Consider the following 13,047-nt stretch of genomic DNA (forward strand, 5'->3'; position numbering starts at 1 on the left):
ATTATCCTCGTTTTACATCCTTGCCCTGACCAGCCCTCGGGACTAAAGAAAAAAGTGTTAACACTTTCACTTTCAAACTGGAAAATATCGATTATGTTTCTTGATCGCCATGATGATTTGTGCTAATTCTTATGTCTAAAACTTTGATTGTACAGATCGAACGCATCATTTTCGCAATTTGACCTTCTTGCATAACAGATAGATTTGTTTGCTGATGGTGCAGCAACAACCAGCATTCTCCCCTCTTTCCCGGGGTGTTTTATTTATTCCTGGGGGGGCGGAGGGGGGGTGCTGGTTAGATACCATACAGAGATCTTCTCTGTCGAAACCTTCAGTAGGTGCTCATTCATCCTTCGTGGAAATTTGTTTTACATCAGATGTTTCTCTATGTCATTTGACATCACCATAGCAACCGAGCTTCGACATGAAGGTGAAGCCAAATTTCGTCTGTTTTACCAGTTTTAAATTTCGTGTTTTCAGTTTTCTTTTTTTAGCAGCATTGCCGAATTAGTTCTTTTTTAATGCTCTGTGATCTCTTTAAGTGATATTTTCATCAATTTGCAAAAGATTTTACCCCTTTGAGAAAACCCTGAAATCCAAATTGGTGGACGTTATTACCTCAAATGACGACGTCATAAAACGCTAAAAGCAACAGAAATAACATCTTGTTTTGTAGAGCAAGTCCCGGGTTATCTATTTAAAGCAAAATAACTTTGAAATGTCCAAGGAAGAGGAGGGAGGGGGGAGGGGGTTTCCATTTCGTACCAAGGCGGAGGAATGAAAATGCTTGTATCTGTGAGAAACAAAACACAAACCGCGGTGATAAACATGGAACCAAAACGCATGTTAAACAAAGTTAATTTCCTTGACGTTTCGTATGTACAACATACATCTTCAGAAGTGACCGTTAACTAGATTACAATCGAAATTTAAACGCGAAGAGAAAGAAAAAGACTGGTATCTAATAATATGTAACAAGACTAATAGTTAATAACAAACAGATGAGTGAAAAAAAAAAAATTACCATAATAATAATAACAATACAAAATGCTAGTAAAGAAAAAGTTTTTCACTGCCAACGTTTTCATTCAAGGCTGGCTTTAAATCACGAATTAACAGTGTTTCCTTAATTTTACAATGTATATCTGACCTACCAGTTGAGGCAAGATTGTAATTATAAGTGTTAATAGACGAAACAATTGGACGAAAAGGGCAGCCAGATTTTCGTCCAATTGTTCCAAAGTAAAGTAATTACCCAGCAACTTAAATCTTGTATCTATAAGTTTTATGGTTGTTTTAACGTTAAAATAATTTTCCGAAACACCCGCCGAATCAAATCTTTTTTCCCGTACAAGGACAGGTTCAGCCGTTCTCAGATGTCTAAGGTGGTTTACAAGGCAAGCTGCTGGGACTGTGATGATTTTTGTATAGGAAAAACAAAGCGTCGACTACACGATAGAAAAACTGAACATTTTAAGGCCCTTGCTAAAAGCGGTCACGCCTCAGCCATTGCGGATCACGTTACTTCCACGGGTCATAATATTAAATGGGACAATTTTGATATGTTAGCAACTGGTAGGTCAGATATACATTGTAAAATTAACGAAACATTGTTAATTCGTGATTTAAAACCAGCCTTGAATGAAAACGTTGGCAGTGAAAAACTTTTTCTTTACTAGCATTTTGTATTGTTATTATTATTATTATGGTAATTTTTTTTTTTTTTTTCACTCATCTGTTTGTTATTAACTATTAGTCTTGTTACATATTATTAGATACCAGTCTTTTTCTTTCTCTTCGCGTTTAAATTTCGATTGTAATCTAGTTAACGGTCACTTCTGAAGATGTATGTTGTACATACGAAACGTCAAGGAAATTAACTTTGTTTAACATGCGTTTTGGTTCCATGTTTATCACCGCGGTTTGTGTTTTGTTTCTTCTAAAGCTACGATGACCAAGGAAAAAGAGTTTTTACGATTTGTATCTGTGAGGCTAAACACAGTTAGGATTGTGTATAAATGGAGGCTGAGTTGAACCAGTTACTTACTTTTCATCTGAGAAGTTCCAAAACACACATTCTCTATTTTTTCCCGCCGCCTAAAAACAAACACGTTGATGAAATTCTTACTTGTACATTTTGCGCAGCGGAAGATCTTTTTGCGGAAAAAAATACGATGAAATAAATGGAAGGAAAAATAAAAACTAACAAAAAATTAATAAAGCGTCAGTCAGCCGGTCTGAAAATATCAACGACATGCACTTTGACGGTAGCTGAAAAATAAAACCAACAGAATTAAAAACAGATAGAAGACTCAGTTAATCAAATCTTCAGGAAAGAATATAGAGGTGAGGTAAATTGGGGACCATCACAATACAAGCTACATAAAATTCTTAACACTAACCATTATCTTATTTTGATTCTGAAGGGCTTTTTTAATGGCCTTCTCAGAATTACAATACTTTGCAGGCCCAAATGTCTGACTGATGACAGGCGTAAATATTAAAAATCTGAAGACAGCTTATGAATACGTATCAGACAAATGCAACACAATGATGAGCAAACACACCTTTTTTACCTCAATGCTCTCGAAAACTAACGTGACGTTCTCCTGTAATACTCCTGGCGAAGGGTATATTACGGCTGACATTATTATGGTATTGAGCCACCTGAAAGAGGCAAACAAAGGAATAAAAGCGGGACGCGTTAATTAACTTACATTGAACAATTCAGCTCCTTTACGATCAGGGAAGGGAGACTTCTGAACCCGATCCTATTAAGACCAGGGACTTTGAAGGTTTGTAACCTCCCGACCCCTCCCCCCACCTCCTTTTTCCCACCCCCGTTAGTCTAGCTGTATACACACCTAGTCTGGTTTGTTTTATTGATGCCAGCTGAATGGTTTGATGAAAGCAGTTCATGGATGTTGTTGTACGTGACACCAAGCACCACAGAGCCTAACTCAAAAGAGCAAGAACAAAGCAACCAAGCATTAACCATTTCAATCTTTAGTTTTAAATATTAATTGTCCTTGTTGATTTCTATGCATCTCTTTCAATATTCAGAATATGATATGAATATAGGTAGGTATTTCATGACATTTTAGACTGTAAGATATAGGTTCAATCATGGACAAAAGTCTTGGGACAAATTTGCATTTTGGCGCCTTTGCACACACGCCAGACGCGAATACAACTCAGTCATCTGCCAAGTCCCGACCCCTATCCAACATACAATGTTGAAAACTAGTACCTGCATTTTCTCCTGAGTTTCAACATGGTATTGGGTGGCGACGGAGGAGCAGCAACGCGTTTTTAAAAGTGTAGCAATGCTTTTTTCGAACTTCAGTTGTAAAACAGATAATTCGTTGCAGATAATTCGATTGTAGAATTGATTGCTTGACTTGATTCAAGTAAAATACGCCTTTTTTAAAAATGAAAAATCGAACATGGCATGCTCAGTTTCAGGAAAGTATGTGCAGTAAATGTCACAAAAATATCATCTGTTGTGAGGATTGACGTTCAATATTCCAGTCTCCAGTCCTTACACTTTGAAGAGGAGCTTTTATGTCCTTGATAGTGGAAAATTTTCAATATTCTGTACCAACCGTTGTATAAGTTTCTCGATGGGATCTTGATGTAATTTCCTTTAGTTCCATTGAGAAGAAACTCACTCTCACTGCGCTGGTGCATTAAAATGCGTCGAACGCGAAAATCTGCAAGGCAGAAGGCAACGTGATAGTCAAACGCTCTCAAAGAACATGAAGTAGAGCATGGAGGCCTGACCCAGAGGCTATGGAGTGGTGTCAAACGTGTATTAATAGAGGTCAAGAATGGCTTTCCTGCCCCCTCCTCCCCTTCCTCCTCCTCTCCCTTCTGCTCGCTCGCTCTCTCTCTCTCTCTCTCTCTCTCTCTCTCTCTCTCTCTCTCTCTCTCTCTCTCTCTCCCTCTCTCTCTCTCTCTCTCTCTCTCTCTCTCTCTCTCTCTCCCTCTCTCTCTCTCTCTCTCTCCCTCTCTCTCTCTCTCTCTCTCTCTCTCTCTCTCTCTCTCTCTCTCTCTCTCTCTCTCTCCTTCCTCCTTTTCCTCCTTTTTTCCCTCCCTCTCTCCCTCCCTCGCGCCCCCTGCGTCCCCCCTTTTGACCCTGGTAACTTGAATTTGCGTGTAACAGTAATACTATAACTTTAACTTGAAACACCTGGTGGAAAATCTCACGTCCTTCTACAAAAATTCCCACGCAAACCAAAAACTTGACTTACCAAGTTGGTTGCTCTGGTGTGTGAATTTAGGACTTGTGTCATTGAGTTCTTCTTCCGCGAACCTGATAAAAAAGTCCTCGAAGGCACTTATGCAGAAAAATATGTCATCTTTATTTTCGTCACGTTTTCTGCTCGGTCGTTCAACATTGTTAGGTTTGCTTCTGAACTCCTTTACGGCGGCGTTAAACGCAGACACTGCGCGCTATATTGAGGTTTAAGATAAGAAGGTTAATTTAGTAACTTAAAAATACTTCACTTTCGTTTTTGTCTATAACCTCCAGGGGGTACTAGGCCGGAAACTTGCAAATAACAAAACAAAAATTGGTTTGATTTCCGTCCATCTCCCTCTCCGCCTGTACTCCGTACCTTAGAGAATTTTTAACCAATGGGTCGTGATAATAGCAGGCAAGTCAAGAATTTAAAGAAAACGACAAAACCTTTCGGTTTCAAAGACATGCTTCGACAGAACCTAAAGTCATCTTCAGTTGGTTATTGTACAAAGCGTTGGAAGTTGAATGAGTAGAAAAATACTAGTTAACCAATAATGAGTGTTCATAGTAACTCCGAAAATGTATTCTCTAAAGTGAAGGGTATGAGATGATAACAACATATCTCGTGGTATAATTACTTCATGACATCCACAGAAACGCGGTGTAAGACAGTGGTGAGACTTTTACAACATAGCTAGCGTAGTCTTGGGCAACACCCACATCCCGCTCAGGATTTGAGTTGAGGTGATGGAAAACAATTGAGATTTAAGTCTATAAATTTTGTACTCCTTACGATTAGACTACCTGTGGGGCGTCTTTCTGTCCAAAGTCTATTTCGTCCAGCAAAGGGCAAAATATATCCGTCTAAAACAAGAATGAATTTATTATTATCATTATTATTATTACTATTATTATTACTATTATTATTATTGTTACTATTACTATTACTATTACTATTACTATTACTGTTATTATTATTATTATTATAAATGACAATAGACAAATTTATAAGGGTTGTAAAGAATGAGTGTAATTTGTAATTCGTTTGACATATATATTGTCTTAAGAATTTTTACAGTTAAATAAATTAGTAGTAGTAGTAGTAGTAGCAGTAGCAGTAGCAGTAGCAGTAGCAGTAGCAGTAGCAGTAGCAGTAGCAGTAGCAGTAGCAGTAGCAGTAGCAGTAGCAGTAGCAGTAGCAGTAGCAGTAGCAGTAGCAGTAGCAGTAGCAGTAGCAGTAGCAGTAGCAGTAGCAGTAGCAGTAGCAGTAGCAGTAGCAGTAGCAGTAGTAGTAGTAGTAGTAGTAGTAGTAGTAGTAGTAGTACACACGAGTAAAAGAAAGCTCTCATTTTATTGTCCAAAGTGGGAATTCTATTATTATATTATTTTATTATATTATTTTGAAGAGAAAATTCGCACCATTCTCTGGGGGGAGAAGGTGGTGCGCCATCATCTTCAGCCTAGAAGTTAGTAAAAAGTAAAATGTGGAAAGCCCGTTAAGGGTTTTTTGCTCCTTTGAAAACAACAACAACTGTCAAACATTATAAAGTTAAATTCTCACCAGGTACTGTCGTTCCCTTCTACCAACGAGGATTGCTGCAAAAATCAAACAGTAAGTTTATGGACTATGAGGAAACTTCTGGTGAAGTGAAGTGATCTTCATGCTAGGGTCGACACACCAGTGACGTGACTTGCCTAGTTCCTAGGCCTGATGTATTTCGCCTCGGTCCGAGGCAAAAAGTGGGGCCTATTTCGAGCCGTTCGTCTCGGATGCGTCACCGAAATCAATTGACCGTGAAGGTCTGGGACAAAGCTTTACAGGAACTAGGCAATGAGGTGACATCGTTGCCTAATTCCTGTATCGCTATTTTCCAGGTAATCATGGTCAATTCATTTCGGTGACAAACCCGAAATGAACGGACCAGACACTTTTTCGCTAAGTCTACGAGCTAGGACTTGAAACCAATTAAGCACGGCGAAATAATTATTGAAGCCTATGAACTACATGTAGGTAAGCGACTTTGTATCTCTAATTACATTTATGGCATTGATATCTACCCCCAAAAAGTAAAACGAATGGTAACTTACTTCCGATTGTCGGAGGCGATTCGCAGGAACATCCCGTAACCTTGAAAACGACATTTTTGATACCTGATGGGCTTCGGGTGCAAACTTTTCGGCGTATTTTGAAGGAGGTTTTCCTTATCTTCTCAAATGCTGAATGCAGCCTCTCCTTCCCACATCCCATTTTATTGCGCCGGGCTAGGTAGTTCCTGAGTTTGAAGTTGGGTATAACTATTGGAAACGTCTGCCAGCATTTTGCCCCAATGGCATGCTTGTATTTTGAGAAGCTGTCATTGTTACTGTTTGAGCAAACAATTGTTTCTTAAAGGCAAAAAAAAAATATGAATACATATGTAAATAAATAAAGAAAGAAATGAAGAAAGAATTAAAGGAATAAAGGAATAAAGAAGTAATAAAGAAATAAAGAAATGAAGAAATGAAGAAATGAAACGATAAATAAAATTAAAATCACAAAGCGCACATAGACGCTGCTGTAATCTTTAGGCCGCAGATTAGCAACTTGTAGTAATTCTTGCGCCAGATGCTGTGTTCGCCTCCATCTCTTTCTGCAGTACAGGTCTTCTCTCTTAAATTCTCCAGGCGGGGGCAGCACAAGTCTTGTCTTTCCTGTAAGCAGCATACTTGGTGATAATGGTGGTGCCGAAAGTGGGTCGTTGAGGGTCTCTACCGTCAGAGGTCTGTTGTTGATCGTGCATTCAGCTTCGCAAAGGAAGGTTCTCAATGATTCTTCGTCCAGATGACTACCGTGTTCTCTGATGAGACCATTCAGGACGCTTCTGATGGACCTGATCTGTCTCTCCCAGACACCTCCAAAGTTGCTAGCACATGCTGGATTCTTAATCCAATCGATTTTGGCCTTGAGGAGTTCTTATAAAGCCTAAAACGACTTTACTGTCCGTCCAGTACTGGTCTTTAATGTCCTCGTACTCCAATTCATTCTTCAACTTGTCACCGATATTAACAGAAATCGTGACAGCAGCCAATTCCAATCTCGGGATACTGACTGTCTTCTTTGGTGTTACGCGAGCCTTTCCCATGACAAACGACACATGCACTTTCCCGCTTTCGTCCTCGAGTCTCAAATATGAGCCCTGTCCATACCCACATGTTGAAGCATCGGACATACAGTGGAGCTGCGCCGACACAATCCTTCCAAATTCCGCGGGTTTGAAACTTCTTGGTACCCTTAAACTTTCAAGTAAGCAAAGTTCGTTCCGCCATTTTTCCCATCTGCTTCTGGTTGCATCGTCAACTGGTTCATCCCAGCGGTTAAAATGACAGATGTCTTGTAATATCTTCTTTCCAACAAGTACTACCGGAGCGATAAAACCTAAGGGGTCGTAGATAGAACTAATCGTCGAAAGGATACCTCTACGTGTGCAAGGCTTATCCTTCAGTTCAATTCTGAAGTTGAACGTATCTGATTCGATGCACCAAATGACTCCTAGTGCTCTCTCAATGGGTAACTTATCTTGGCCAAGTGTGAGGTTCTTCACATTTTCCGCCCTGTGCTCATCAGGAATCGAGGTAATGATACGTTCCGTGTTGCCCACAAACTTAGTCAAGTTAAATCCTCCATTTCCGCAAACTACCTTGATATCCATCGCTAATTCAATGGTTTTGTCTTCGGTGCTTGCAGATTTTAGAACATCATCCACATAGAAGTTCCTTCTAAGGGTGTTGGCTACCTCGGTTCCATAGTTGTCTTCGTTGTCGTCTGCTGTACGCTGAAGTGCGTAGTTGGCACATGTAGGCGATGATACTGCACCGAACAGGTGCACTGTCAAACAGTACTCTTCGGCTTTCTGCTCCAAGTCTCCATTGGGCCACCACAAAAATCTGAGGAAACTTTGATCTTCCTTTCTAACTCTTACTTGAAAGAACATTTTCTCAATGTCCGCCATAAAGGCGTACTTCTCCTGTCGGAATCTGGTAAGGACGCCGAGGAGGTTACTAGTAAGATCTGGTCCCTGAATAAGTTTATCATTCAAGGAGTGTCCTTCAAATGTGGCCGAACAATGGAACACCACTCGTACTTTCGACTTTTGCGGGTGATAGATCCCATGGTGGGGTAGGTACCAGATTCTTCCAATTTCATCTTTGAACTCATTATCCACCTTGCGAGCATATCCTTTGGAGATGATGTCAGACATAAAACTGCAGTAATCGGTATAGTATCTGTCATCAGCCTTCAAACGCTTTTTTAGGCCAGTCAGACGCTTCTCTGCTTGTGCATAGTTGTTAGGGAGCTGGATGTTCTGATGCTTAAACGGGAGGGGCATCTCATAATGCAGGTCTTCAAGATGAACGATACCACTCTCCACTGTCTCACAGAACTTGATATCTTCACGTGACATCGCTGTTCCCTTTTCTCGCTCAGAGAAGTCCATCTCGAACATCTGTCTAACTGCCTGTGGGGTTATCTGCTCCTTCACCATTCTCTGCGAGACCACATATCCTCGAGCGGTCGTTAGAGTGTCCTCTTGACCAACGTGAATTCTGTTGCATGTTATCTTGCCACTCTGCTGCGAAGTTCTGAGGGGGCCATTGACGTACCATCCTAGGAGCGAGCGAACTGCATATGGGTCCGACTCTTCACCGTAAACGACTTCTCTTGGACGTAGGGCACTTGGGCAATTCAATCCAATAAGCAAACCACTTCGATGTCCGCCATATAGGGAGATATCTCTGCACTGATTTTCTCCCAATGAGACATCTTGCAGATTACGTCAGGTCGAGGTATTTCATTGCGGTCTGCTGGAATGACATGTCGCGTAAATGTTCTAGGTAAGTCCAACATCATGTCCTCTTCTTTAATGTTGGCTACCACCAATCCTTCAATGGCCTTTGTGGTAACACTGCGTGTTCCGTGAATCGTGGTAAGGATAAGGTCAGTGTCACTTCCCTCAATGCCAAGCGCCTTCGTCGACTTCTCACTCACAAATGTCCCACCACTGGCATTGTCTAGCAGTGCATAAACCTTTACCTTCTTTGCTGGATCACTCTTATGAAACAAGTAAACTGGTAAAATACCCATGTTGATCGGTACATCTCCAGCTTCCGTGACGTTACAGATGGCAGTGCGGTTGCTGCTAACACGAGGTTCAGCTCCAGAATGATTATCACTGTCGTTGCTGGTCTTCCTCGCCCAATCATTGTCGTGTAGCGATGTGGGGTGTTGCTTTTTGCAAGTATTGCATGTCTGCCACTCCTTACAGTTTTTGGCAATGTGCTGATCACTAAAGCAACCAAAGCACAGTTTCTTCTCCACTACAACCTCTCGTCGTTTAGTAAGAGTTTTCTTTAAAAACTGTTCACAATCATTTAGGTTGTGGGGCCCTTTGCATAAAGAACACGACACGGACTGCTTGTTTCTACTTTCCTGATTTAATCCCGTGGCAAGGGTTGTTCCTTTTCCTCTGCTACGTGACCCTCTTCTGAATTTGAAGTGAGTGCCCTTGTCTTTCTCGTCATGATGAGGTTTGCTAACATTTTCTTCTGAGAATACAGGATCTGTGGCAAGCTCTGCTTGTTCGCGGACAAATTGTGAAAACTCCTCAAAGTCAGCTATCCTTCCTTTCGCACTCTTGGTCTTATTGTTCCTTTCAGTCCACTTGCTTCGTAGATGCCTGGGTAACTTTTCCCAAAGCTGTCGCAGTACATGAGCTGTGTTTAAATCGTCCATGTGAGACATGCCTTTCATAGCAGACTTTGCCTGGTCCAGAGCAATGGAGAAATTTTGGAGAGCTGAGCCATCGTTTGCTCTGATTGGTGGCCACAAAGACAGTTTGTTGATGTGGGCGTTTGCAATTTTGAATGGATCTCCGAACTGTCTCTTTAGCAGTCCCTTGGCTTCTCTGTAGGATCCTTCTGATTTTCTTTGAAGACAAACATAAATAACTTCTTTAGCTTTACCTGAAGTGTACTGACCCAGAAAATACAGCCTTTCACAGGAGTCTTCAACTTTTGATTCAATCAAAGACTCAAAGGCAGTCATAAATGCAGGAAATTCCATAGCATCACCATAGAACACTGGAGGCTCGCTTGATGGTAGAAGGCTCCTTGCTTGCTGGGAGACCATAATTTGAGACAATTCTGTCTGCTTTCTTTGAATGTCCACAATATCTTCAAAGGTATTGTCCTGGACTGCCAAGGGGTTAACAGACAAACTTGTTGAACAACCTGGAGGGCTATAAACATGTTGCAGTGTCTGGGGGTTCTCCAGTGATTGATCTTTGAAAGGATACACAGCTGCAGGCCTGTCTACGAAGTGGGGTTGAGGTAATGAAGTACGTGTACTCGTGGGGCTATCAGTGGGGTTTGCTCTATACCCAGAAGTCACAGTGTCTGTATGGATTCCAAAGTCGAACGCTGTATTTCCTGATAAGCAAGCTGTCATTGGGCTCGTGTAAATGGGAGCTGGTTGCCCCATAGTAAATCCACTAAGAGGATTTGTTGGAGAGGAGTTTTGGTGTCCTAAGACATAACTGCCAGAAGAACTTACTGGGAGTGACTTTGAAGCAGGTTCCAAAACTGAAATGGCATTTGATGGGCGTGACCTAGCCGCCACAGCTGTTGTTGTCATTGTTAGAACTGATCCTTGTGTTGTCAGGGAAGTCAAGTTTGCGTCCTTTGCAGTATTAGCTGGGAGCAGACTGGACACTGGAAATGTTGGAAGACTTTGTGTCTGTAAACAGGCAGGTATGGAAAACAATTGTTCATTGTTCATTTGTTCATAAATCTTTTCTTCTTCCTTTGCCTTAGCTAGACTCTTCTTAAGCTCCAATTGTTCCTCAGCCATTTTCAATGCCTGCTTTTCCTTAAGAAATGCTGCTTCAACTTCTAGGGCTGCAACCCTAGTCTTGGCTTTTATCAATTTCGATGTAGATGAAAGTGAAGACAAATTTGAACGTCCAGAGTGATTAGACTTTCTTGAGTGATGAGACTGGTTAGAAGCAGCAGAATTTAATTCAGCAGACTGAAGTTCTTTCGCCTTAGACAAATATTCATAGACAGACTGCTTAAACTTAAACACATCTCCATCGTGAATTTCATACCATGAATTAGCACTGGCAATATCTGAATCATTCTCTAACACCTCGAGGAAATTATCCTGTGCAACTTGTAGCTCGACAAGTAAATTATTAAGACCGTCCATTTCAACTGACACAAACTCAAAATTGCTGAAATCAGCGAGAAGAGGCTTCATTTTGTTCATCTGCCTAGTCACGTGGCGAAGAGCCACAGTTCTACGATCTTTTAACCTTTGTATTTCGTACTGTTTACCTTTATCCGTTGGAATTTTCTTCCTTCCGCCCGATTCTAACTCCTCAGCACCACTGACCGTCGATTTCTCCTCCATATTCAGTGAACCCTGAACCTTAGCTGAATCATGAAGCCACATTTCTGATGCTGCATCCGTCGGTGAAGTATTAAGCGGTGAGATAGCACGAATTAATTCCATGTCCATTGAAGACGACCTTGTACGCCAGGGCTCGGAAATGCCTTCCATCCAATAAGCCATAAAACCTTTGTTTTCGCTCTCCACGTCCGTAATTACTCTTAATAACCGTAGATCCGTTGCAGTTCCGTAGACGAGCAAAGTGAACCGTAGTTATCCTTAAACATTTGGCCATAAATCCCTCGACAAACCATCCATGAGGTCGAGTTAAAACTGTAGCTGCGAACGGCGTCAAACCATGGACAAATTCACTTTAACCAGAACGTTTAATTCACGATAGGCCATGAGAACAACTCACAGTGATGCCACGATATTACAACGGTATAATTCTCAGAAAAACACTGACAATTTGAACTAAACCTCACCTAAAAACCGAGGAAAACTTGACATAACTGAGGTTTTAACTCGGTGGTCTCGTGGTCACCGTTCGAAGAGGCCACCTCCACGCATGCGCAAACCTAAATGTGTCTTCACAGGGAACCCAGCAGTAACAGCTCATTATGACCATTATGGCTATTTTGGGCAGCCATGAACTGATTTCAACTTTTTAACTTGAGCAACATTCAGGCTATAGTCGTTGAAATTTAATTTTCTCAGGAACATGTGTCAACTGCTGATTTGGTCGTGTGACCTGACTTTTCCATGGCAGCGTGCGTTACATAAAAAGCATGTACATTCCTACTACATAAACGTACCAGTCTAAGAAGAGCTTGGAGTAGAATCTCGCGCCCTTGCCCAAAAAGGCAAGAATTTCCTTCTTGTTTGTAAAAAGGGACAATGAATGGAAGGTTTCCGAGAGTAAGATCGTTTAATATTTACCTAAAAAATCTGGAATTTTTGGTCAGAATGTAAACGGTAAGACAATTTTGGCTCGACCGACCGGAAAATTGCCAAAATAAGGGAACGCCTTGAAAGTTAGTCCAAAATTTCCAACCGAAATATCCAAGTGGAAAATGCGCTTACCATTTGCAATTCTTCACGGCCATCTTGGAATCATGATCGGGTCGAACTCGTCTCAGGCTCTTTCGGTAAATTTGAGATATTTCAGAAAATGGAAAGTCGCCCTTCGGAACGGAACTTACCATCAGGATTTTTTTTTTTTACCATTTACACAAAGCGTTGACGAATCAGTTCTCCGTGTAAATAGTAAATAAGCTAAGACTGCTGTAACGGCTAATGTCTACTTACCAGTTTCATTGTCATCTTCGCTGCAGTTGCAACGTGATACTCTGACAGCATATTCATTTTTCCAGAAAGG

General features: G+C 41.2%; 1 protein-coding gene across 3 annotated transcripts in view; it reads right to left on the bottom strand.

Moving 5' to 3' along the window:
* The window catches only part of LOC145495417 (adhesion G-protein coupled receptor D1-like), a 42,399-nt gene extending 30,123 nt beyond the window's left edge, over nucleotides 1–12,276 (bottom strand). The window contains exons 1-10 of one of the 3 annotated variants that reach the window (XM_081475029.1): nucleotides 12,155–12,276; nucleotides 6,332–6,628; nucleotides 5,805–5,839; nucleotides 5,048–5,107; nucleotides 4,254–4,455; nucleotides 3,606–3,713; nucleotides 2,865–2,955; nucleotides 2,577–2,667; nucleotides 2,048–2,097; nucleotides 1–42 (exon numbers count right to left, since the gene is read on the bottom strand). The exon at nucleotides 1–42 is cut by the window's left edge and continues 85 nt beyond it. In XM_081475029.1, the coding sequence (XP_081331155.1) occupies nucleotides 1–42; nucleotides 2,048–2,097; nucleotides 2,577–2,667; nucleotides 2,865–2,955; nucleotides 3,606–3,713; nucleotides 4,254–4,455; nucleotides 5,048–5,107; nucleotides 5,805–5,839; nucleotides 6,332–6,628; nucleotides 12,155–12,179 (1,001 nt within the window). In that variant the 5' untranslated portion in view covers nucleotides 12,180–12,276. Of the gene's footprint in view, nucleotides 43–2,047; nucleotides 2,098–2,567; nucleotides 2,668–2,864; nucleotides 2,956–3,605; nucleotides 3,714–4,253; nucleotides 4,456–5,047; nucleotides 5,108–5,804; nucleotides 5,840–6,331; nucleotides 6,629–12,154 lie in introns of all 3 variants that reach the window. The other 2 variants (XM_081475028.1, XM_081475027.1) reach the window with 2 other exon arrangements.
* Nucleotides 12,277–13,047: the final 771 nt, after the last annotated feature.

The sequence above is a fragment of the Orbicella franksi genome, chromosome 8, assembly GCF_964199315.1.
Source record: "Orbicella franksi chromosome 8, jaOrbFran1.1, whole genome shotgun sequence".
In the NCBI taxonomy this organism is placed as follows: domain Eukaryota; kingdom Metazoa; phylum Cnidaria; class Anthozoa; order Scleractinia; family Merulinidae; genus Orbicella; species Orbicella franksi.